Source organism: Zeugodacus cucurbitae, chromosome 4 (assembly GCF_028554725.1).
Source record: "Zeugodacus cucurbitae isolate PBARC_wt_2022May chromosome 4, idZeuCucr1.2, whole genome shotgun sequence".
In the NCBI taxonomy this organism is placed as follows: domain Eukaryota; kingdom Metazoa; phylum Arthropoda; class Insecta; order Diptera; family Tephritidae; genus Zeugodacus; species Zeugodacus cucurbitae.
Window position 1 is genome coordinate 15,497,501 of NC_071669.1, and position 26,556 is coordinate 15,524,056.

Sequence of the window (26,556 nt, forward strand, 5' to 3'; positions counted from 1 at the left end):
GTTCGTGGCTGCCTGTTTTACGCGTTGAGACGCTTTGTTCTGAATGAAATCACTTTTTAGCCGCCAATGACCTGCGCCAGAAATGGACATTAGACATGTGTATGTCTTACATATATATTTATATTTATCTATAAAGATCGAGGCATATTGATTTGTGCTTAATATGCGCATGTGGCATTCAGGGAATGCATGCCACACCATAAATGACCAATTTTTGTGATCTTTTCGCACATCCAATTAAGACCAAATTTAGTTGGCGGCAGTCTTAATGAACGTTTAAGCGGCCAATTAACGGTGTCTAATTACATATTAGCTAAAAACAATCTCAAATGTATAAAAACAAAATTCTGACAATCCTTAAGATTGCTTATATAGCAGTGTCATACATATACTATATGTTTTGTTATATATAACTATATACTTTCTAGCTATATAAACACATATCAATATCATTCTAATTTCAATTATTTGCTTTGACATTTTTTTTTTATTTGTTCCGCACATTCTCAATCAACTTCCCGCATTTCTAAAACAAAATTTACTTGACACCTCCGTATCGGTCTGTCTATCCGTCATTCAGTAGCTAACATAACACGTATCGATCAAGCGCACGCATACCGCACAGCAGTCGTTCTATAGATGGCGATCACATTGCAGCCGCGTATTTTTTGCGCATTTTTTGTTGCAATATCTTTGTAGATATAATATTATTTATTGTGGCATGCTTCAATTGTTTTGCCATTTTTGGACAGTGCTACTTTTTATTTTCATTTATCGCTAAATAATTTTTTGTTGCTACGCCACATTGTTTGTCTGTTTGACACTTAAATGGCAACACTTTTGCTTACTGCTCGAATGGCTTGCGGTCATAGTACTGCCATGCGATCAGTCTACTCACTCAATCTCATTCATGCATATATTCATTGATTTCTGTTGTTTTGTATTGTTTTTTATTGTTGCTGTCGTAATTTGTCATTTATGGTTGTGATTTGGTGGCCAGCTGCGCGCCAAAATCCGTACGGCTGTCTGGCATAATGTTAACGGCATATGTACATATGTATTTATACAATAATTTTCGAATTCTCCAAAAGTTTTACGGTTTTTTAACATTTTTGTTGATTTTTTTAAATACAGTTACGCTTATATTGCTCTACTGCTGTCAAATGTCATAACTGTATTGTTGCTTGGTTTGACATTTGCAAAAATTTTGTGACAGTTGCTATTTGCTGAAGTGGTAACGATAAAACACTTGGTGTGCTGCAACTGGAACTAACGGTGAATTATTCATTACAGTGGCATATATGAGGGTTGTCATGTAAAATTATTGAGAAAATGTGGAACAACCGCGGAATTTTAATTAAAAAATATGTTTTATTGATTTTTAGTTATACTAAGAACTGCGTCTCTTAAGCTTTTCACGACTATGAACTGCGTTTCTTAAGCTTTTCACAACTAAACCGAGTTTTCACGATTTATAACGTGGAAATTTAAAATTAATAATGAGAATTTAGTCACGCAAGATTTTTAGTAATTTTACTGAGCTTTCAGCATTTCATTTTTCTCGATAAGCTTATATTTGTCACTCAAACTGTCAATATGAACTAACTTTTATAACCTTACGAGCTTTTAAAGTTAAACAAGAGTTAAGAAGTGTGTTCATAGGAAAACTTTGAGAACTTTCACAATGATTGAGTGTTCGTTGTTCAGAGCTTTCATAATTTGGAGGTTTCACAATAATATTGAGCTTTTATAGTTCAAACTTTCTTAATTACGAGTTTTCACAATACAATAGTTCAGATCTTTCACACTAATATTGAGCTTTTTTAGTTCATAGCTTTCATAATTTAGAGCTTTCACACTTATATTGAGCTTTTTTAGTTCAAAACTTTCATAATTCAGAGCTTTCACAATACAGTAGTTTAGAGCTTTCATAATTTAGAGCTTCCACACTAATATTGAGCTTTTTTAGTTCAGAAGTGCAGAGATTCCACTTTATTTTTTGGAGAGCTCTCATTTTTCTATAGATTTATTTATTTCTTTTTCGGAAATGTTTGCTTAACCCAAGTTTGTAGTAGAAAAGATACTTTATTATCTTTTTATAAGATATTAAATAATTGAAATTAATAAAAATTAATGACTAGCTTTCATTAACTACTGTGTAGCAAACATTTTTATTATCCCTTATGAATATTAATTTTCTGACATATTTACTAAACACTTGGTAATATTATGTATATTTAGTTAGAAATAATTAATTAGTTATAAAAAAGCACGTGCCACTTCCTAAGTAATGAAATTAGTTATATGTATCTAAGCTTTGTAATAGTAAAATAGCGAGAAAAAATATTGTACTACAATATTTAAAAACCAATTCAAATGGGAGGAAATAATTAATTAATCAATTAAATTAAGTTTTAGTAAATGGATTAGCATAAAAAAGGGAAAAGAGATTAATGGAGACTAGGTTTAGTTGTCTAGCTTTATTGAATTAATAAAATATAAGACTCAAAACAGAAGCAAAAGAGCTGAAAGAATGGAAAATATAATATGCAAATCGGCTACATATTATAAGTATTGTTACAAAAGAGACTTAAGAAATAATATTAAACTGGTTTAAAGTGCGAAAGATGCTATAAGATAAATCACAAAACACATGCTACCACACCTTTATTGTGTGTAGAGTTCAAGATATATTTCTAATTACAACATTTAACTCACTTCCTAAGTCATTTATAACAAGCAATAAAGCACAATGACAACTTTTTTCTGCGGTGACACTATTTTAATATGCATTTATTGCTTTTTTGTTTTTTCTTCGTAAAAACTATTTACTATTTATGTACTTCTATGTTATGTACTCCTTAATTACTTCATTACAACTTTTTCTTAGTATATGCGGGTATAATATAAACCAGTATCTTGTAGCTTACGCTCATTATCGTAAGCACAGCACCACCCGCTTGGCAATTTAAAATGACGCAAAATGCGCTTTTTTGCATTCGTTCCATACTGCGCGTTTTTCTTCCTTGCATATACTACATAACTATAATTTATGCATTTCTGTCTTTTGCATTTATTGCTGCAAAGGAACTTACAAGCGCAGCGCAAAAAGTAGCGAGTAAAAATTATAAATAACACATTTAGTATATAGTACAACAAAAATAGTAAAAAAACGTTTTGCAAAACTTCAAGGCCAAGCTGTTGCGCGCTGCAGCTTAGCTTAGCTGCCAGCGCACAACCTCAACACCAACTGTTGGCTTTGCTGATTACAACAACTGGTGGTCGGTACGTCTGTCTCGTTTACTTTGTCATTCACATGCCCTCTATATTATACATATACATATGTATGTATGTCCGTTTGTAATAAATATTGCAGTGGTTAATTCTCAAGCCATAATATGCATTAACATAAGTATAAAATGATGATAAATTTTAAAGATCGCCGTGCATTTGTAGCATTCAATCGCATCTGCCATAGTAGAATGTGTTAATGCAGGTACACACATACCAGTATGTGCATGGCGTATGCGCAACTATTATTAGATTAATGTTGTGATGGCGCATGAAGCGTAACATTGCATTAATTTCATAATTGCTTAAAATGTGTGTGTATGTGTACATGATTACTTCGTTTAATTTTTTTTAATTTTGTACAGGAAAATGCGTCTTATATTTGCTACAGTCATTTATCAATCATGCAGTTCGTCATGTAGGCATGAGTGACTTACTGACTAGTGGACTGAGTTTGAAATATAAACTTAAAAGCTTGAATGACTTTGTAACAACTCAATTAAATATATTCTTACATCAGTAAATTTATATAATCATTGTTTACATATACAGTGGAACTTCGATAACTCGAATCATCATAATCCACAAAAAAACTTCGAGTTAGAGAGACTTCCAAGTTACAGAAGGTAATTTGTATGAATTTTCATTGATTTGATTGCCAATTCAATCGTTTGAATTATGGACAACTTCGAGTTAGAGCAGTTCAAGTTATGGAAATTCAACTGTATATACAATTGACTTATGAACTAAATGCGAGATTAATCAGTGACTAAATTATTAAATAATATACTTCTGATGTCGCTATGCCGAAACTAAATATCTTACACGTACATATATTTCATTTCTCAATTGATTTTTTTATGAACTGATTACAAGTCAACTCATTACTCAATTATAAGTCAAATAATTGACTGATTAAGCATTTTTAAAAGTATATAATTTACTATATTTATTTCAAAACTAAATTATTTACCTTTCAGCAAGCAATTTCTAGACTTAAATAAATTTAACATTACTCAAATTAAGCACTGACTGAGTGAAAGACTTGACTATTAATATATGACTGAATTTATTTTTAAAATTAATGCACCTAATTCAATTAATCCTTTGACTAAGGTTAGTTAAAATAGTATAATTTTTTAATTAGTACTGTTTAAAGTTTATTAGTTCAACTAATTTTATTTGAATTAAATTAATTCTTTTGACTGATATAAGTCAAATCGAATCAATCACAGTGAAGTCAGTTAGGGGCTTAACTAATTTAATTGCTCGACTAAATATAAATATAACAATGGTATTAATTTATTTGAGAATATAATCAATCAAATAAAATATTGACTTCAATTATTGCCTTAACGGATTATAAAATTGAATGCAATCACATATATCTTCAAAATTATTCAACAACTAACTTGCCTTCTTATCTCTTCTCATCCACTTTATTATTTATTTTCTCTCAAAAATACAAACAGCATTCAATTGTTGCTAAAAGTAGCTACATTGCAGCTAATGACGCCACCACACCCATCTGACAAAACGCGGCAGATCATCAAAGTAATCAAAAAAGTCAACAAAATGTAACATAGATGCCTTATTGTCTGTCTCCATTAATCATCTGAGGCATATAATCACTTAAGCAATAAAAAATCTCAATTACAACGAAAAAATGCCATAAAGTTGACATGATTTGCAAAAATGCAGTACACAATGTTGTAATTGCTGATTAAATAGTTTAAACAATAACAACAACACTATTTTAATATGCAAATTTATGCATGTTCATATTACAAGGAAAAAATGTTAAGCAATAAATTACAACAATGTGCAGCTATTAAGAGAATTTTGTAGTATTTATGTATGTGATAAAAATATTCTGATTAATTACAACAAAAACAATGTAGAAATACGCTAGCGTGCATACCGCAATGATAAATTCCAAAACGGCAAGATTTTCTTTGAAGTCATTTGCGGCTGTAGACATATTTGTGGCTGTCAGTTTTCTTTTGCGATTATTATAGTTGAAGTCTTTTATTTGTGGAAGTAGATTAGGGTGGAACAGATTTTTGTTTATTAAAAGACAGGTAGACTGGTCGATCAAAGGCGGTCGTAGATTTTTACGATTTTCCAGATTTTTTTTTTTTAATTTTTAAATACTGCGAAATCTTAAGAATTCCCTCAGAGAGTGTTAAAGGCCGTTGAGGCTTGTTTTTATATTTTAGTGTCATAAAATTCATATAGAGTGTCCTCATAATTTTTTAAAGATTCTCAAAATGTCATCTATAAGAGTGAAGATCCTCAGACCTTACTAATGTTAGGTTAGATTATCTCTTAAAGTCTCTCAGAGAACTAATATTATTTGATATCTGAACTCATTTTAAGAAATATTTTTTTGGCTTTCTTATCCCCTTGTAATACTCCCTATTCCATTTTATCTTCTCTTCCTCAATTGTATCTCCCCTAAATCCAATCGTTCTCTTTCCACGCTCTGTCATTCAATCCCATCCCAATTTATATAATCACCTTTTTTCTCACCTCTTGTTGTTTTTATTCTTTTTTTTCCAATTGTTGTTCATGCTTGATTAGAGAAGACCGCATATACCACACTGTGAACACTAGCAGCTACCAAGCATCCACTTCACAGCGCAACTACAACAATTACAACAAAAATAATTAATTCAAAGCAAAAAAATCGCTAACTCATATCTAATATTGTTCTAATGCCATTTTAAATGCCAACAGCGCTGCTGCACAAATATTCAAATTACATAGCCTGCTGTTGTTGTTATTGTTTTATTACCACCATTATTGCGCTGCAGCTTCGCCGCGTTGCAACAAAAAAATTAGCATTATAAAATAGCAAATGACAGCAAATCCACCAAGTGTTATGCTGTAATGGAATTAATGATGCTACTACATTTCAAGGTTAGACGCGACAGCTGCTTGGCTGCTCAGAGCATGCGCGCCCGCCAGCAAATTGGCGAGCGAACGAGCGATTCACGTGCGCCAACTCGCTGGCGGCTAATGACAATAAATGCTTATACATCACTGTCAACGCGTGTTAGAAAAAATAGTAAGAAAAAAGAAAAACTAACAACAACAATAAAAATAACAACATCAACACATGTTGCAGCGTGCTTCAAATGCCAACAACAACAATTTTGAAATTAGTTAACAATTTTTGTTTTATTTTGTTGTTGTTATTATTATATTTTTAATAAAAAAATATTTTTCTACTTCTTCTCCTCCATTCTTTACGCTGTTAAGGAGTGGCTCACTACCGAGTTCGTGCCATTGCCTGCAGCCACAAAGCCGAATCATGCGCTTTGCCTCCAACTAATATTAATAACAACAAATTTACGCTCCATTAGCTTTTGTTGTCTGCGGCTAGCTGTACGTTCATAATGAAATTAGACATTTGAACAGCTGAGCGCAAGGTTTCCATAGCGTTGGGTATTGCTTTGCACTCCGCTTCTCCGCTCCTTTTAAATGTTGCTCATTTAGCGGCGACTGCTGTTGCCATTTTTCAAGTTGTCTCGCCATTTACATGTAACTGTTAGCTTTTCTTGTAGTTTTTCTTGTTGTAGCTATCATTGTGCGAGTGAGATCAAGGATAGTGGGTCAAATGTGCAGAATTGCATTGCGCCACTGTGCCGCTGGAGGCTGTTATGAATTTATTGGCGGTAGCGTTTAATGGCGCATTGTTTTCAGTTTTTTTGGAGATTTTTCGATTTAAAAAAAATTAAAATTTCTGATAAAAAATTTATGAAAAATTTATTTCGAACACAATTTATTATTTCGAAACAGAATTTCATTACATTTTTGCTTCCATAATTTTTTTCGTTTATATATCTTTACTAAAATTGTTTATTTAAATCCAGTTCTTATAAATAGTTCTTCCGAGACCCAGAACTGGAATACTCCTTGAATACTTGAATGAGAGAAGGCTCTTCATTGTTCTTACCTAAGAATTGTGTTCACCACACTTTCTATTTCCATCTTCTACAGCTAACATTTCTAACACTGGTCTCCACAATTTTCCAATTACTAAATAATATTAGGAATTATTGTATCAACAAGACATTTTAACCCTCCAACGACCTTAAAATTTTTTTTTTAAATTTCGGAACAGATTTTTGGGAAATTTTTCTAAAAAGGTTTACTGAAATATTCTATGAAAAACCACATTTAACCCTCTTATAATATACAAAATTTCTCAAATTAAAATTATACAAATTTGGTCAAAACAATCTTTTCCGATAGAAAATTAATTCTGAGACGCCATCTTATTCCTGGCTTATTATTAATTATAATTAATCAGATACATTGTATGGACCCAAATGCTTTATAAAAGCTCAACGTTTTAACCTCTGATGATCCTTAAATTAGTATTATTTTGACTGACCGTGACCGTGATAGAAGAGAACTAGTTCTACAAATGCTCTAGAAAATTATTTTGAAGTATTTTTTGGTCGCGTTTCGGAATATTTTAACCTTATAACGACCTCAAAAATCAATTAAACATACATTTAAGAGACTGTTATTTGTTGAAACAGCTTTTGAAATAGATTCCTTCGCGAACAAGGTTGTTTTAAAGTTTTCTCCCAAATGAATAGAAGCTTTCCCGATAAAAAATGGTTCTGGTTCAACTATTATTATTCCTCGATAAATTTGAGTATATATAACCAAAAAGATGTTTCTTTTAGATCCAACTTTTCTTAATTCCGGCTTTTATTTAAAAAAAAATTTAGAAAATTAAAATAAATAAATTCTAAATTGCTATTACAGTTATTAATACTAAAGGAATAGCTCCAATATATATCCACCTATCAGAAGTATTAGAATTACATCGAAAATAAATAATCGATAAACGATAAAAAGTGTTTTCTTCATTGAAATTATCGAAAATCAAAGGTTAATGTGCCGCTTAAATTCAAAGAAGAGCGAATATACAACAATTAAAGCATAGTAAACTAGAAAAGAACAGCATAACTCAAATTACGTTGCAATATGCAAATTGACAAGTGGTGATTGCATTTACATTCGCATAAACTAACATGTGTACCCACATATGTAGCTGCTAACCACTTACAACACTTATCATATATGCAAATATATTTCTCCCGAGTGTGTGTGTTTGTATGTAAATTTGCGCGCTTAGATGATATATGCAACTTCCACATACTTTAGAGCATAGTTTGTATAATTTCATGCAAATTATATGCAATTTTTATTGGCACCTTTATCATGTTTTATTTCTATTTTATTTGCATCTTTTTCGAAATGCCTTCTTCTGCTTGATTGCTTTTTATGATTTTGCTATTGCATTAAAATGCTTTAAATGCATTAAGTGCCGCTTACATTGCAAATGTTTTGCTTGTTGTTGCTGCTTTTATGCGTTCAATTTATCATGCTGACGCGATTGCCTGCACATGTGCAATATTTGCAGAAATAAATTTACAACTTTGTCTGTGTGCTTATGTGACTTTGATCGCTTGATCTCAGGTGTCTTGCGATTTTTAGCTTGAGTTGCAGCTAATTTGCTGAGGCATAAATATAAAAGCGCTGATTTGTTAGCTTTGTAATTTTATACCATTTGCGGTGGTGTAGTGTAACATTTAAGTGTAGCTTTTTGAAATGTGTGGGTGGTTAGAGTGTCAGTAAACGACGAACAGGTGGCGCCAGTAAAGTGTTTTACATACTGCTTGCATATTTAGAGTCATTTAATATTAATTTTTTGAACAAATTATGGTTTTAATTAACAGAAAAGTGGAGTAAAATAGTATCTAACACTTTTCGAAAACTTAACGAAAGAATTTCGAACTTAACGAAACTTTTTTTAGACTAATTCGGTTAAATTTGGTTGTATATGTGTCAAAGATATGTAAATAACTGTAAAAATACCATCTCTAAACAGTTTCGTTAAGTTTTGAACTCAACGAAAAATTACAAAAAATTGCAGAATGCATAGAAAAGTACCGTAGAATGCGTATTATGAAAAAAAAACTTCTTATAATTTTGACTAAAATTTATATAACCTAACTGTTAATCATTCGTCAACTTAAGTAACTAAACGAATTTCTTAAAAATTAACTTATCACTCAATTTTCATCAAATACTCTCATTTCTTCAATTTATTTCTACTTCCAGATGCCACCGCCTTCCAGTATCCCCCACCAGCCAGTCCATGCTGTCAAGTGCACAGCCCCGCACCACACACCGCTAACGGTAGCGGTAGTGGCGGTGGTGTCGGTGTCGGCAATGGCGAAGTATTCTTTCCACTCAGTCTTAGTACGCCACGTACCCCACGTACCAGTGTCAGTTATGCTGCTGGCGATGAGAATACCTTCTTTCGTCATCACAACATTAGTGGCGGTTGCAGCAGCGCATCACACCTACAGCCACCACAATCGGCCCCACCCATGCCGTCGAGTAGTCACAATGGTGCACATAGTCAGCCAGCGCCACAACCATACCAACAATATACATATCCATATTATCAATATACACCACCGCCGACACCGCTCACCGCCAACGCAAGCACCTGCACCGGCAATATGTTCGGCACAACGGAAGCGACAACGCACCAACGCGGCTGTGTGGCAACAACGTCGACATCAACATCGACGACGCCATCGTGTGGCATGAATGGACATTCGCGTTTGCATCGTAGCCTCTCGGATGCGCAAAAGCGGTAAGTGGGAGGGGAAATTTCTGAATTTTTTCATTAAAAATTAAATTTTCATCAAAACTTAAAAAATTATTTTAATGAATTTATTTTAATTTTAATGAAACTTAACAAACGAATTTTGAGGCATATATTTTTATCGAAGGTAAAGTTTTAAAACTTAACGACGCTTTTGAAATCTTAACGAAAGGTTTTGCAATACTTGCGGACTGTTAGAAATATGCTATTTATTTAAAAAATGATAATGACGAGTTTTTAAAAATTTTTTTACTTAAGTTTATTTTAAAAAAAATTTCAAAATTTTTTTAACCTGATTCTCATAAATTTTACTAAACAAAAACTATAATTAATAACAACACATTGAAAATCTTTTGAAAATGTCTTAAAAGCTGTCGTTATAGATTTTTTAAACTTAACGAAATTTTTCGAAACTGAACGAAAGTTTTTAAACTTGACGAAAGACAAAAAACAATAATTATTTAGCTTCTAATACTTAAAAATTTCAATTTAACTTAACTGAAATTATATTTAACGGATTAGGATTATAAACTTTTCAAAATATAATTCAAATTTGTCAAATTTAAGATACATTTTGAAAAGCATCAATAAAAACAAGCAAATTAAGTATAACTCAACGACATCTATATTATTCCGAATTCCCATTTCAATAAACTGCGAACTACATACTCTTATCACTCAGCAACGCCTACTTTGTACGGTAGTGCGTCGCGCTAAACAAAACATCAACGACAAGCGTACATAGTGCCGCTGATGACGATCATGTGTGAATGCTCGAGTAAAAATACGCGGAGGGTGGGCGAAGCGCAGCAAATGTAATATGATTGTGCGCGCGATCAACGACCGACCGACCAGCAGCTCCCGCAACACATTAACGCGTCATTTAGATTGCGAAATCTCACTTTGGTTGCCTGTTGCTGCTGCTATGCGCTAAAAATATCAATTCCCATGACATGTTTTCACGCACCAAGTGTACCGAGCGCCAATCGCTATCAGTTGGCGACAGCAGCGCTCGTCGACAGCAACTGCACAAGCCCCCAGCTTCTCATATAGCTAGCGCTTGTCGCCTGCATTTGGAGGTCCGCGCCGTTAATTGCAGCGTCTATATATCGACATGCTTGACGATAATTCGCTGTCAAGTTAATCCCTATAATTTAAGACTTTTCAGCGTATCTGAAGCTTACATACTTACAAGCGTAAAAAGCAGGCGTCGATCGGCGTATTTCGTTCGTAGCGCCTATATATTTCTTTTATCGCCATGAGAATGAGCACAATTAGCAGCTGGTCAGTTGTGTCGGCGCTTTACCTCTTCTGTACTTGATTCGACAATTATTCTTTGTAAACTATGCAAATTATGCCTTTTAATAAAATTCAAGTATTTCTCATAAATTGTGCGCAGCTTGTTTTGTAGTTTCATACAATTTGATAAATGTAGACTGATTTCTTATAATGCCTCATAATTCTTGCCTTCACATACAATCCATCTTTGTTGTCACATGTGCATTGTTTTAATGTGCTATATTAAATATGTGTATTATTAATTTCTTTAGCTCCCGTCGTACGTCAAACACACATGATGATGAACGTGAATGCCATAGTGAGCATGAGACCAGCTGGGATGAGTTCGACGACCGTTATGATAATTTTACAGCCGGCCGTGAACGTTTACAGGAATTTAACGGACGAATACCGCCACGTAAGAAGAAAAAGGATATGCCAAAATCAAAGGCAGAAAAGAAGGTGAGTGGGAGAGTTGAAATACGAACTAGACGTAATTAAAAGCACAACTATATTACATATCAATATATATACATATATTCGAGAGATTCTTTTATTAATTAGAGAAATTAATCTGAAACTTAACGATATATTTAGAGATGTAACTAAAGCGTATTCTAAATATAACGAAAGTTCTCAAAGTTTAACATACGTTTTATTTTCAAGCGTTACGAGAGTTTTCGAAACTTGCCGTACATTTTAGTATTTCAATAAAAGTTTCTATAACTTTAAAGCTTATATTTAAACGAACCCGATGGTTTTCGAAATTAGAAAAAAGTTTTTGAAACTTGACGAAAGTTTTCGAAACTCAACGATTGTTATTAGAACTTAAAAACTGCATATTTAGATATATAGATAGGTTTTTAAACTAAAATAAAGTTTTCGAAACTTCACGAAAATTATTTAAAACATAACGAAAGTTTTAAAACCACATATTTTAAATTGTTTAAAACTTAACGATACAAAACTCTTGTGAAATCCATTTCTAGTCATACTCTCGCAACCTGTTGCACAGAGTATAATAGTTTTGTTCACCTAACGGTTGTTTGTGTCACCAAGAAATATAAGAGTTAGATATGGGGTTATATATGCATAAATGATCAGGATGACGAGTGGATTTGAAATCCGGATGTCTGTCCGTCCGTCTGTCCGTCTGTCCGTGCAAGCGATAACTTGAGTGAAAATTAAGATATTTTAATGAAACTTGAAACATATGTTCCTTGGCACCCTGAGGAGGTTGCTTTCGAAAATCGGTCCACTGCCACGCCCACAAAATGGCGGAAACCGAAAACCTATACAGTGTCACAACTAAACCATAAATAAAGTTATGAAAATGAAATTTGGAACATAGGATCCCATTAGGGAGGGGCACATTTGGATGTAATTTTTTTGGAAAAGTGGGCGTGACCCCACCCCCAAATAGGTTTTTTGTATATAACTGGCAAACCAATAAAGCTATATAAACCAAACTTTCTACAGTCGTTTATTTTAGCTATTTCCTTATACAGTCCGAAAATGAAAGAAATCGGATAATAACCACGCCCACCTCCCATACAAAGGTTAGGTTGAAAATTACTAAAAGTGCGTTAACTCACTAACGAAAAACGTCAGAAACACCAAATTTTACATAAGAAATGGCATAAGGAAGCTGCACTGAGAGTTTTTACAAAATGGAAAATGGGCGTGGCGTCGCCCACTTATGGGTCAAAAACCATATCTCAGGAACTACTAGACAGATTTCAATGAAATTCGGTATATAATATTTTCTTGACACCCTGATGGCACGGGTGAAAAATGGGCGAAATTGGTTCACAACCACGACAACTTCCCATATACATAACTCATTTTTGAATTTCATCTTATTCCTTCACTTTATAATATATACATTAGTAACCAATGAAGATAACGAAATAAAACTTTACACAAACACTGTATATGATCTGTTGCATCACTTGTGAAAAAATTGTCAAAATCGAACCATGACTTTTCAAGGCCCCTGATATCGAACATGAACAACTCAGTGCTTAAGGGTAATTTTTCCCTGAAAATATACTTAGGTAAATCCCTCAGATATTTTAAAGTACGGTTACACCCAGTACGGTTACTTAGCCCTTCCTTACATGTTTTAGGAATATTTTTGAATATTTTTTTTTCACTATTTTCTTAGACCTTGACTGTCCAAAGTCAGCCAACCGTAAATTGTTTGCAATATATTTCTAAAATAAAACTAGTACATTACTCATCTCCGCAACAGCACATTTCTTGGCATTCTTGAAGTTATTTTCACAAGAAAACAAATAATGAATGAATAATTAACAAAGAATTTATTTTTAATAAAAAAATATTATTTCTTTCGAAAAAAATGCAAATTTAGCCTTCGCACATACTTTGTGAATACAACTGTCCACCGATAACCACAGGTGTTCTTTATAGTTTAAGACGCAAATTGCACTATAGTACAGTGCAGGGCACGCAACAACAACAGCATAAAATAGAATTCAGTAAAATATAAACTACAATATGACACAGTTCATTCATTTATAGACGCACATAAAGGAAGCTTTCAAAACTCTTTGTTTTCGAAACACTTGTGGGACCGCATGCGAAAGGCAAATGAACCGACGTACGACAAATTAAAAAACTACCGCAAAAAAGTGTGTGTTGTTGTATATATTACAGTATATGAAAATCGTAACAATTTTATTGCGCTGCAGTAACTACAATAAATGCAAAATGCAATCTAAGTCGCCGGGCAAGCCAATGATAGGCATGCGGGCCAATGGACAGCAGCGCTGTTGTGTGGTGCCATCAAGCACACGTACAACGGCCACTAGCTGTCTGCTTGCGGAGAAGGGGAGTGTGGAAGAGTGAGGACGAATGTGGACGAATGTGGAGGGGGGTTGGTGTCACTAAAAGCTAGCAGGTTTCTAGGCGCTTGCTGGCGGTAGCGGCAGAGCGGACAATTTTTTTATTTTTTTTTTTTCAAAATATTTTTTATTGTTATTTTTGTTGCATTCTATTTTTTGTTGTTGCTGTTAGTTGTGTACGCTCGGATTTTATTGATGTCGCAAAGCTGCGCAATTAAATTTTATCGCGAAAAATACGAATTTTATTGTCACTCGAATCCGCAACACCGGCTGCCCCAGCTGAGTGCACTCGCCCGGTAATGCTTTTGCCGTCGCGCTGGCTAGTCGCTTTAGTTTTGCGTGCTTTTTTATGCGGTTTTCTAAACAGCAGCAAAGCAGAAAATGCAAATCCATGCAGTTTTTGTGAGATATTTGTTTTATTTTTTTTTTTAAATTTTGCGCCTCAATTCAATTTACTTGAATTTAATATTTTTCACAATTTTTTTTTTTTGTAAATTCACCGTTATTTATTAGTTGCTTTGTATGACACACTTTAATTGTGATAACAAAATTTTCGATTTCCCGTATTTTTTTCTTGTTGTTGTCAGCAAGTTTTGTGCGGCTGACGCTTGCTGCCGCTAGGCGCACAGCTGTCATTGTAATTAGTTTTATTGCTTCCTAAGAATTTATATGTATGTAGGTGCCGGCATTGTTGCTTACATATAAGTGGTACATACATATATATAAATATATATGATATGTCGTATGTACATGTATAATTTTTTTATTGCACTTTTTTCCAGCGCTCTTGCGTTGAAATGTAATTTTCTGCTTTGCTTTTGTATGTTAATGACCTTTTCTAGTTGTTTACTGAAGCGCGTAATTGCAGTTTCAAATTTCAGTTGCATTTATCATGGTGCGGTTCTCTTCTTCTTGCAATTGATTTGTTTTTTTTTTTTTCAACCGGAGATTTAAATGCTGCAGTTTATGTACTGATTAAGAGGTAAAACTGCATTTAGTTCTTTTAGTATTTAGAATTTGTAGGAAAATACTGTTTACTGTTGTTTAAATAGTATGGAGAGGCATACAAAGATGAAATATGAAATCAAATTGTGTATACTTTTTTAATAATACAGTGGAACTTCCATAATTCGAACTTCTGTAACTCGAAGGTCTCCATAACTCGAACTCTTGAATTTGCAATAGAAGTCAAATTTCATACAAATTTCCTCCCATAAATCAAACTTTTCAACCAGGGCATAATACAAAATTTATAATTCAAAAAATATAATATTACTCTAATGGATTTCATAAATCATTTTTATACCCACCAATACTCTATACCTGTTCTGTCGGTAGATCATTTTGGCCCATAGTAAATCGCATGAGGTCTAGGGAACTCTTCGCTCTAAGCAAGAACAATCTTTCCATAGTCATAGGAGTTCTAACTGACCATTGCCCAATCGGGATTTACGCGGTCAAAAGTAAAAATTTTACCGGATGCAAGCCGCTGAAGCTCTTCGGAAGGGGATGAGGTAGAATCATCCCAACATTTTTTTTTTTTTGGAATGCACCGCCTTTGCGGGATTTAGGTAAAAGTTCTTTGGATCTCACATTCTTGGGCATCCTCGCAAATTAGAGGATATATAAGTTAAAAACCTCTATCTGTGGTAGGTTCTAGCCGCTTTATCGATTCTTAAATTTAAATGAGTGTGTTGAATTGTATAGCATCACAAAGGACTGTCCTTAATAGTCTGAGTGTTTCTAAGTATTTCTAAGTTTCCTTTTTAATAGCCTTCGTATCTAAACTAATTTAACCTAATACTCTCCGGCAAGCATAAGCAAATCACTGAGAGAATTTTTGTTATGAACATATCTGCATTAAATCCATAAACCATTTCCTCTATTGTTTGTTTTTCCTTTTGTCGGATTATATAACAATTTACATCATGGAAATATGGAAAAGCTCGAGCAAACCTCTGCTATGAAAAATCTGAGTATTTTATTGTTTCACTTGCCATATAAGACCCCACACGATTTGGGGTCAAATCTTTAATTGTTTTAGCTTTCTCATATTGTAGTTAAATAAATAAATTCTTGTTATTTAGAGAAAAATATCAAAAATTAAAAATATGGCGTAGTTCTGAAGACGGTGTCGTTTATTTAGGTAAAAAATAGTCGTCTTTTAATGCCAAATTGAGAATTTTCAACCTATTAAAAAAATCGTGTGTCATTGTATAGTAAATATATTCAAGAATACTCAGTTTCAAACCTGTTATTAACCAGAAAAAACACAAACGATCCTCGAATAGGCAACCTTATATCAAAGAATATGCCCCTTGAAATATGCAACAATTTTAAGTTCAGCTCGTTTCATATAGAATATTTTTGAGAAAAATATATGATATCCCACATTCGTTAGGAATTTCTAGAATTAATCAAAAATTAAGCCCATTTGCTACAAAAAAATATTTTTTAAATCAATTAGTTTTTATTAAATTGTTAATAATTATTTCAAATTATTTTTGGTTTTATTTTCTTAAAAATATTTATCTACATTTTTCCAGAAAAATATACAAACTTTTCTGTTTAATAATAGAAATTGAAACAAGTGTACGAAATGCCTTTCTACTTCCAAACAATTAAACTGTGAATAAGTCCAAGAAATATGAAAATTTATATACAAAATGATGACACACCACATTTGCATATATGCCAACCAAATTGCAACCACCCTCCACCGTCAGCTCAAACTCACTCGACACTCACAACACAAAAACAAATAATGGGCAATCAAGCGAAAAAGTAACCAAATAAATATGTATATATTTCAGCACCGGAAAAAAATTAATGCGAACTAACTGACCGCAACTCTAATGAAACATTTGTTTATTTATTTATGCAACACTTTGACCCCACTGACATTCGTACACACACAAACAAGCATTTAAGTATCTGTTCACGAAATATTCATATGACCACTCTAGTGCATTGACTGACAATGGCATTGATAGCAATTTTCGGCACATTTTTATTGTAATTATAAGCGCATTTGTTACATTTACCAAATGCCAGTGGTGCAGACATAAAAATTATTTATTGATAACTACAAGAGAATACATACAAACATGCATATACAGCTATAAGTACAACACGCATATCTGTAGTACCGCATTAATGACTGAATTGCACGTGTAAATTGGTCTTTGGGGAGGATTTTATGTGCCGCCGTTGAACAGCGCTGCCACTTTGACCCAAAACAAAATAGAGATTATACAAATGTAGAGCATGTAAGTGGACAGCGACTCTTCCAGGTGTTCTTCGTTCGCATGCAGGGGGGTTGTTATTGAAAGTATCTATTTATGTGAGTGTATGTGTGTAGCACCCAAGTGTTACAATAATACATTTAATAGCCCATTAAGTGATATTGAGATTAGAACTTGGTTGGATTTTTTTGATTTACTTACACTTGCGAATAAATGAACAATTTTGTTTTAATACCGGAATTTGCGGACTTCATTGCAATATTTTATATGGAGTGTTGTTCATATGTGTTATTGATAGACAAATAATCCACTTGATTATGGAAATCATTTATTGGCACTTATATTAGTACTTTGAGTATCCTCTATCCATACTTTTGGATTACACTGTGAGGGGGGTTAGAGTTCTTTATTCATGCTTTCAATTTAAATTGATTCTCAATTCCCTTGAAGTTAACAAATTTTAGGCCGCCGTATATTTTTTCTAATAATATCTATTGCTAAAACTAGTTCAGTATCTCCTTTCAATGCAAGTAGGCCGAGAATAGTTGGCAATTGAACCCGTCTTCAGAAATACCTGCCAAACTCCGATTACTTTCGAAAGATCATATATAGTATTCCTCTGTTTCCAAAACCACCCACAATATGTAGTAGTGACAGCTTTAAACATCCGCAAGAGGGTGCTACTAACATTGAGTTGTACGATTTTGGCTATTTTGAACGCAAAAATAGTATTCTTTAGTCTGAAAGCAAATCTAGAACTGGCTGTAACTCAAAAAGTCATTAAAATCAATGTATGGAACCAATATATGGAGGATAAAATATGTAGGATAGATGGTTAAGAAGAAATTAAGTGCATACTAAAGTTAGGTATTTTTTGAATTCCTAACAGCACCACGAGGCCTTTTTAGGAATTCTCGGTCGAATATGCAATTGAGGTTATGTTAATTATATCTATTAAGAATTATCTATAATACAGATTTTTGAAAACCCACGACATTGAATCTAAAACTAACTATTTCCCCGTTCATTTCTTCTTTGCAGCCACTCAAGGGCTACATCTGGCCCACTGTCGTCTCAGTCATCGTTGTTGCAATCGGTTGTGGCTTCCTTGTTACGCGATGAGTGCAGCAAATGTGAAGCGCCAGCGGCATCAGTCGCAGCAATACTTACAATTTAAACAGCAAGCAGCAGTGAAGCAATGCATAAAAATAATTATTTACACTTAATGAGAAAAGAATAATAAAAAAAAAAATTGAGAAAAAGACATTAAAACAATGCACAAACGAAAAGTGTTAAAGATAGCGGAAGACAGAAAGCTTTTCGAAGCAATGGAGGTGTACGCAAGAGAAAGACTTAAAAGTGCAAGCAAGCGCATGCAGCGCGTGGAATGAGGCGACATGTACGCCGCGCCGAAAGTGAGGGCACCTGTGAGAGAGTAATCATTTGGAGTGCGGAAACATAAGGTAGTTTTGAAAAGTTTGCAATCTAGTGAAGATTGCGGATCTGGTGTTGAAACAGCTCATCAGGCAGTTACAGTGAGCGCGAAAACTTTTGGGGGCGTGAATGAAAGAGAGAGTAGGAGACGGATAGTAAGCAAAACGCACAGTGTGCGACAACGAAACCGAATTTTTGAAACAACGAAGCTTTTCTTACACACCACAAACACAAAACGAATTCAAAGTCGAAATAAAAACGTAATTAAAGCGAAAAAACTAACAATTTTTATTAAATAAATACAAACAAAACATATTTTTGTAAAATGTAGGCATTTATAGTAGATATACAGTATCTAAGCATATGTGTATTTGACTAAAAATAACTGCCGTATTTGGACGTGGAAATTTCGCAAAGACAAACTTAAATAAGAATTTCAACTGCCGTTAAGTGTAAGCAACTTTTGTGCTTAAAAAACAACATAATATTTTTCTACTGTCAATTTTGTACGTTTTATTCTAAATGTGTAACAGATAAGACTGTGCGTTATTGAAAGGCAGCATTTGTACTAAAAACAAATTAAAATTAAAACAACAACAAAAACAAAAATACAGCAATTTTGTAAAAATAATATTTAAAAACTCAATATTTTGAAAAATTTTGATCACAGTAACTTACAACAAAACAAAGCGACTCTTACGAGTCTTTTGATATCTAGAGCTGAAAAATAGCTATTTTTGCATACTATAATATACAAACATTTTTTTCAAAACAGCTGCGATTATTTTTGATAAAATTTTTCGAGAATTTTTGCGAAACAAAAAATTAAAAAATATCCTTTCAAAATATCCAACAATATATGGAATATGGAACAATTATCAAAACAAAAGCGAAAACACTAAATCTAAATCAAATATTTTTTGAAAACAGAAAGTTGAATAAGTATTTTTGATAAAAAAGTTTAAACATTTTGTATATCATTATTCATATGAAAATACCTTGAAGCGCTACAATTTTTGATAAAAAAAAAAATTGAAAAAATAAAAATATATAAACGGACTTACAAGCTATTTTTTAACAAAAAATTTCGAAATCTAAACTTAATATTCGCAAGAAAATGGCAAATAGTTTGGAAAAGCAATAATCATAACTGAAAAGCTGAAACTAATTAAAAAAAAATATTTTTTGAACATGAAAAATTTTTTTTTTGAAATTAACCACTTAATCTACAAAATTGAATACTTAATAAATATAATAATTTATATTTTTCGGGAAAATATCTACAAACAAAACAGTTATAACTTAAAACATTTGTCAACAATTACATAAACTAATATATTAGAATAAATCCACATTGAAAATTACCTGAAAGAAAATGAAAAAATATTTAAAATTAATAATATAAAAATTACTTTGAAAAATATTATTTACTTTTGAAAAAGTATGTGAACAAAAAACAATAATTTTTAAAAGAAAAGAAAAATATCGATTCGTATTTTTTTAACAAAAACCAAATTGGCATACAAAAAATTAATTGTCTCATATTTTTATATATATTTTGCATTAAGAAAGTAATATTTTTTAAAAAATATTTTCAAACTCAATTTAAATCTATCTTCTAACTCAATTGTCTTTAATATAATCTTCCATACTATAACAGAATTTGATTAATGTAGTTTAAACAAACTCTACTAACTGCCATTCTCTGCTTTAAAAAGTATTTTTCAATCATAAATAACTTGAAGCTTCTTTAGTCTTGAATTCTCCATACGTTACAACATTGCCTAATTTCATAGAACTTAGAAAGTGCTGAAACTTTATGCACCCATTTAAGCTTTCACTCTTTTGCTGTCAGTCAAGCTTTCATTGCTGTCAAAGCTAGTGGGCTTAAAACTAAAAAAATAAAAAATTTAAAATAAAATAAAAAGTATAATTAATGGTGATATTTTCTTCAAAAAAAGTTAAGACATTTTGGAAAAATATAAAAATATGTCTTTATGAGTATAGTTTAGTGGCAAGGTGCTAAAAGGAAAATAAAAATAATTAAAAAATAAAAAAAAACATATAAAATAAAAATATTGAAGAAGAGTTAAAAAATATGAAAAATAAAATTTCTAAATTGTTTAAAAATAAATGAAAAAAAAAATATATAATTTTTAAACAAAAATAATTTTTTATAAAATAATTGTACAATAATAAAAAATAAATACAAATGCTCAATAAATATACAAAATTATAAAAAAAAATACTAAAAAACTCTATAAAACCATGAAAATTTAAAAAAGTATAAAAAATATCTTAAAAACTCTCTAAAAAATATAATAAAAAAATCAAAGTCTTCGCTGTAATTTAAATTACAAATAAATTTTATTGCAATAAAAAAAATTTTTATAAACAATATATACACGTGTAAATAATATAAATGCGTTTAAAACATGCAAAAAATGCTTTAAACTATATAGAAATTACATGAAAAACATACTTACATAAATAAAATAATTTTTAGTTAATTTTTTGCCTAGCTCTAATTGTGCGCAGAGTTCTGCTGAATTCAGTGCTTAGTTGTAATTTTGAAAGCCATTTTTGTGATTTTTTATTTATGTATGTACATTTTTCGTAGAGAAAAAGAAAATTATGAAGCAAATACTTATATACTTTGCTGAGTTTTTCTTAATTTTACGCAGAAGAGTGTATAACTTGTTAGTAAAATAATAATTAAGCAACATGTTAATTGCATTAAATTAAAGTAAATATTATTATAAGCACATAAAATACGGAAAAAAATAAAATGTTAAAAAAAATTATAATTATAATAATTAAGTTTAAGTTGTCGCTTAAAGTAATAATTTTCAAATTGGTCTCAACAAGCCTTTGATTGTTTTTATTTGCTTACAATTTGCATAAATTGCTTATATACTCTGGAAATATTTGAAAATAATTTGAAATTGAGAATATTAAAGCTGAAAATAGATTTTGTGGTTATTAAAAGTTTGTAAATAGTAAAAAATTACCAATTTGTTAAAAAAGTTGTCAAAGTTATTTTAAAAGTTAGTGTCACTTAAGTATTAAAATTTTATTTATAAATTTGTAAAGCTTGGAAGCTTTCACCTTGATAAAAAACAAAAATTGTATGAAAACTTGCTTTTACGATATCAGATTATCATAAGGTGTTACTTTGTATTTTTATTCAATTAATGAAAGCTCTACCTTGACCTCTAAAGCTCTGTACTTTTTGAGGAAATAGCTTAAAATTAAACATTGTAGCTTTCACTTACCACAAAGCTTTCACTAACCACAAAAATAAGTTAACGGCAGCTTTTGTTAACCATAAAAGCTTTGTATCCATTTCGTTCGCAGACTTTTAAGTAGTACAATTCAAAAAGCGAAATATTTCTGATCTCACCTCCAGAGAAAATATATGAAATTGAAATATAATGGATCTCGTGTACCAAAGTAATTGAAATAAAAGAATTTTTGAATTTACACCTTTTCATAAAGTTACACAATAACTTGATTTTCGCAGAAGAAATTAAAAAACTTACTACTTAAAATATAGTCGAAATTTTACTTCAAATATGACAGAGTATAAGATAAAAAAATAAAATTGAACATGTGAACAGCTTATTTCTGAAGAGCTTTTGATATAATTTGGCATAAAAACATACGAAATATATCCGTAAGCTCAGTTAGAAAACTAGTTTAAATAATAATATCTCATTTAGCACAATATAATAAATATAAAAATATAAATTAATAATAAAATATGCTATAGCAAAAATATAAACAAAATTTGCCGCTAAAGCTTAGCAAATTTGCAACTCAGCAATTTATGCAAACAAATTAAAATTGTATAAAAATAATAATTGTTTAAATAAAAAAAACATGAAATTTATATGATAAAACAATTCCCAAAAATCACAATGATCTCAAGTTGAAAAATACATAATAAATTATAATTTTTCTATATTTTTATTACTTTTTTTTTGCATTTTGCATATAAGAAAGCTATAATAGTTAAAATTAAGTTATGTATAATAATACAATTTGCGCAATTTGAAGAGTGTCAAAATGCTACTCAAACCATAAAAAAAAGCATTGAGCACAAAAACCGCAACAACACCACCATTATTACAACAACCACCAACTCCAGTTATTCAATGGAATTAAGCTGCAATTATAAATTTAAGTTTTGTTTAATATATATTTACCGTTAATTTTGTATTTTTCCAACACTTAAAAGCTTCATTAAGCTTTAAAGCTGTAAAATGAAAATTAGAATTATTTTAAAGAAACACACAGTAAAGGCAGGTGATTGCAAAAATTTCTTGTCATTAGACGATTTTTCACTATTATATAATTATTAATTAATTACTAGTTGAATTGGACGATATATATGTACATAGTAAATAGTTGTAATCTCAAAATCTTATGTAAAAATATGTGCCTAGTTGTAATTGTATTTTCACACAGCATTATTTTTTCCTTAATCATTACATAGCACACTTACGGTGTGAGTTTTTTGTAAATAACGAAAAAAAAACTTTTGTTATAGTTGTACAGTACACAAAATTTTTTTTTGTAGCTTAACTGAAAGTTTAACATAAAATAGTCCTATTTTTGATTCAAGTACTTTTTCCGAGAGTTTGAAGTAGTGTTAAACGCATATATGCTTTAAAAATTTTAAAAGCTTTCAAGTAAAATTTTCGAAAAAATTAAAAGCTTTTAAAACAGTTTTAAAATTAGTTAAACTCCTCTACGGAAAAATAATTATTACTGAATTCAGAAAGTTTTGTGAAATTTTCGACTTTTTTCCCTTTTCACAGTCATTTAAAAAATATTCAAAGCTCATTTAGCATTGTTTGTAAAAAAAGTCTATGGGCTACAAAAGCGTTGTGAAAGCTCTCATTCAATTTATTTGTGTTTTTAATTTTTTTCATCTGAAATCACATTGAAAACTCTAGCAAAAAATATTTCACAAGTGAAAGCTTTTCTAATCCCAGTTAAAAAAGCTTTCAAAGCTCATTAGCAAATTATATACTTGTACTCATTTCTAACTCAAATATACTCTCATCATATACTCGACTTAAAAAAGCTACTCGACATGAAAAATACTTTTAAGTAATATACCAACAACAATAGACACAATTTTTCAAAAGCTTATGAAAAAATAATCAGCAAACAAAAAAACGAAACGATCCGAAACCAAACGAATAAAATTTTAATTGAACGATTTGTAAATTTTTAACAAATGAGCAACGTAAGCCCAAAACAGTTTTGATGCTTCAACGAATTATGAAAAATTTAATACTTTTTTGCGTTGAACAGTCAATTACTGTTATTTGAGTTTAAAGTGTGCTCATTTCTAATAGTTTTCACAATGATCTCGGTATATTTTGTACTCACTCAATAGAAGGAAGTTTCAAAGCGTTTACTGAAAGTAATGAAAAGGCAGGGTTTTTGAAATGTTTCAAGCAAAAATTGCACAGTTGACAGTTTTCACAAGCTCTTTATTAAGATTCGGTGTGATTTTCGTCAACTTATTTGCATTGTTGCCAATTTTCATTAACGCAGTTTTCATTACTTCACCAGTTTAACGGTATTATGTGAACACCCCTGGAGTGAGTGTCCAAAAACGCATACATTTAAAAAATTCTGCTTTATTATTTAGTAACATTTTTAGCCAGTTAGTAGAAGTTGCATTTAAATAAATAATAAAGAAAATATTTGTATTTTTTAATTTTAATATGCATAAAATAATTTTTACATTGTCATCGATTGCCATCAATATGCTCATTCTCACATTTTATAGTTGTTAAAGAAAGTCATGCATTCGCGCAAATTGCCAAACAAAGCCACAAAAGTAAAGAAAAAAATATTACAAAAATACACTACATTTAAAGAAATATATAGTTATAATGTACATAGTTATAAATAGATTTAGCTGTATGCATAAGCTGCTTCAGTATAAGCCAAGTTGTTTTGTAAATTATGCAAAATTCTACTGTGTATTGAAATTTAGTTTAATTTTTCTGTAAGTAATTACAACAACATATATAATATTAAAATTTAACTCACTCACTTTAGCTTTTTACCACTAACTACCGCAATTCGCTTTTGCTTTTTGCGTTGTTGCCAAATTTCCACGTCAGGTGCTGCCAAGTTACATGAAATTTTTAAACGAAAAATGTTTAGAAACAAATTTAATTTGATTATATAATTTCTCTCTTGCTACAATTTTCATGCTTTAAAATTTGTTTTTGTAAAAATGTATATTAATTTTTTTCCAGTGTACATAACTTACTTGTATGCCTTACTCCACTGCATTGCTTTTAAACTTGTTTCCAATATTTGTTTACACAAATTTGATTTGTTTATTTTATTTTCATTTGCTTTAATTATATTTGTAAAATAAATTGTATTTTTTAGTCTATAAACAGATAGTAAGATGTTATAACATAAATGATTTTTATAGCAACATAAGTAATGTGAATTTAAATGTATATGAAATGCATTTACATAAGATTAAAAAAGGAAATGTGTATACAAAATAAATGAAATAAAAAAGAACCAGAACTATAAAAAAAGTATATTATAAATATGCATTTAAGTATATTGAATAAAAATCATTATTATGATCTCATGAATGTTTATTGAAATACAACATATATATATATATATTAAATATAATTATAAAGAAATTTATATGAATAAATAAAAAATCTCAAAGTTGGAGCAATAAGCAGATTTTATTTATTAAAAAGAAACTTTGTACTTGCGCGATGAGGATGGGTGGTATTAAAATTATTACTTCGATTTCTACTTCTAATAAATCTTTCCCACAAGCTTTTCAAGTTTTTTTGTCCCAATCCACTCCTTTTAAATCCTTGCTAACTACAGTATCATTAGCAAACATGACAACCGTAAACGCGTGTCACAATTTACCGTTGTCTAGCTGTCACATTTGACATGTCTAAGTGCAAATTATGCTACCCTCTTTGTATTTTTATAGCGATTAGTGCCCGCAAATATTGCCAAATCGTCAAATCAAAACGTTTGCGAGAAGTGTGTCACCCAAAGAAAATTATGAATATTAGTAAAAGATACTCAAAAGGATTTGATTCAATAATGCAGCGGCTGTTGGGGTAAACGAATAAAATAATAAGTTGAAACTTGTTATTAGAGATTAGCGGCGTATACAAACTACTGGTGGCGGCTGCAGGCGCGTCCGATGGCAAATATGGCACGGCTGTCAAGCGTAACACAGAGGAAAATGTGTGAAAAGTTTTTGAGCGCATATTTAAGGAGTTGCGAGTGCTAGTGTTGAGTGTGTGAGTGGTATGCAAATGTCAGTGGGTGGTGGTTAATATTTTCTATTAACTTGCTTGAACTACGATTTTCACGTATTATTTGCTGGTGTTGTATTTCTCTGCTTAGACACACTTTTTCATTTGCTGGTTTTGAATTTAGACTATTGATTGACAGCTGAGCATGCTTAAATTGTAAAAATTTGACAGCGCTATGTGGTGACACGCGCCGATTTAAGAAATCATAAATACGTCTATAATTTAAGTATATACGATTATTATGATTTTGTAACTGGACCTGTGGCTGTCTATCAAAGCTTCAATTGAAGCATATTTCACGCATTTTGCGGTTAAATAATTATTTACAGCATGTCTTTTGAGGATGTTTTCTTTACTAGGGTGGGTTTGAAATCATTCAAAAACATCAGCAAAGG

The 26,556-nt window shown here is 31.1% G+C and overlaps 1 protein-coding gene across 2 annotated transcripts in view; it reads left to right on the top strand.

Moving 5' to 3' along the window:
• LOC105215377 (cell death protein hid) overlaps positions 1–25,089 on the top strand; it is a 48,042-nt gene extending 22,953 nt beyond the window's left edge. For both annotated transcript variants that reach the window (XM_011189266.3, XM_054229013.1), the window contains exons 3-5: positions 9,439–9,982; positions 11,545–11,734; positions 18,426–25,089. In XM_011189266.3, the coding sequence (XP_011187568.2) occupies positions 9,439–9,982; positions 11,545–11,734; positions 18,426–18,506 (815 nt within the window). In that variant the 3' untranslated portion in view covers positions 18,507–25,089. The remainder of the gene's footprint in view (positions 1–9,438; positions 9,983–11,544; positions 11,735–18,425) is intronic.
• The last annotated feature ends 1,467 nt before the right edge of the window (positions 25,090–26,556 follow it).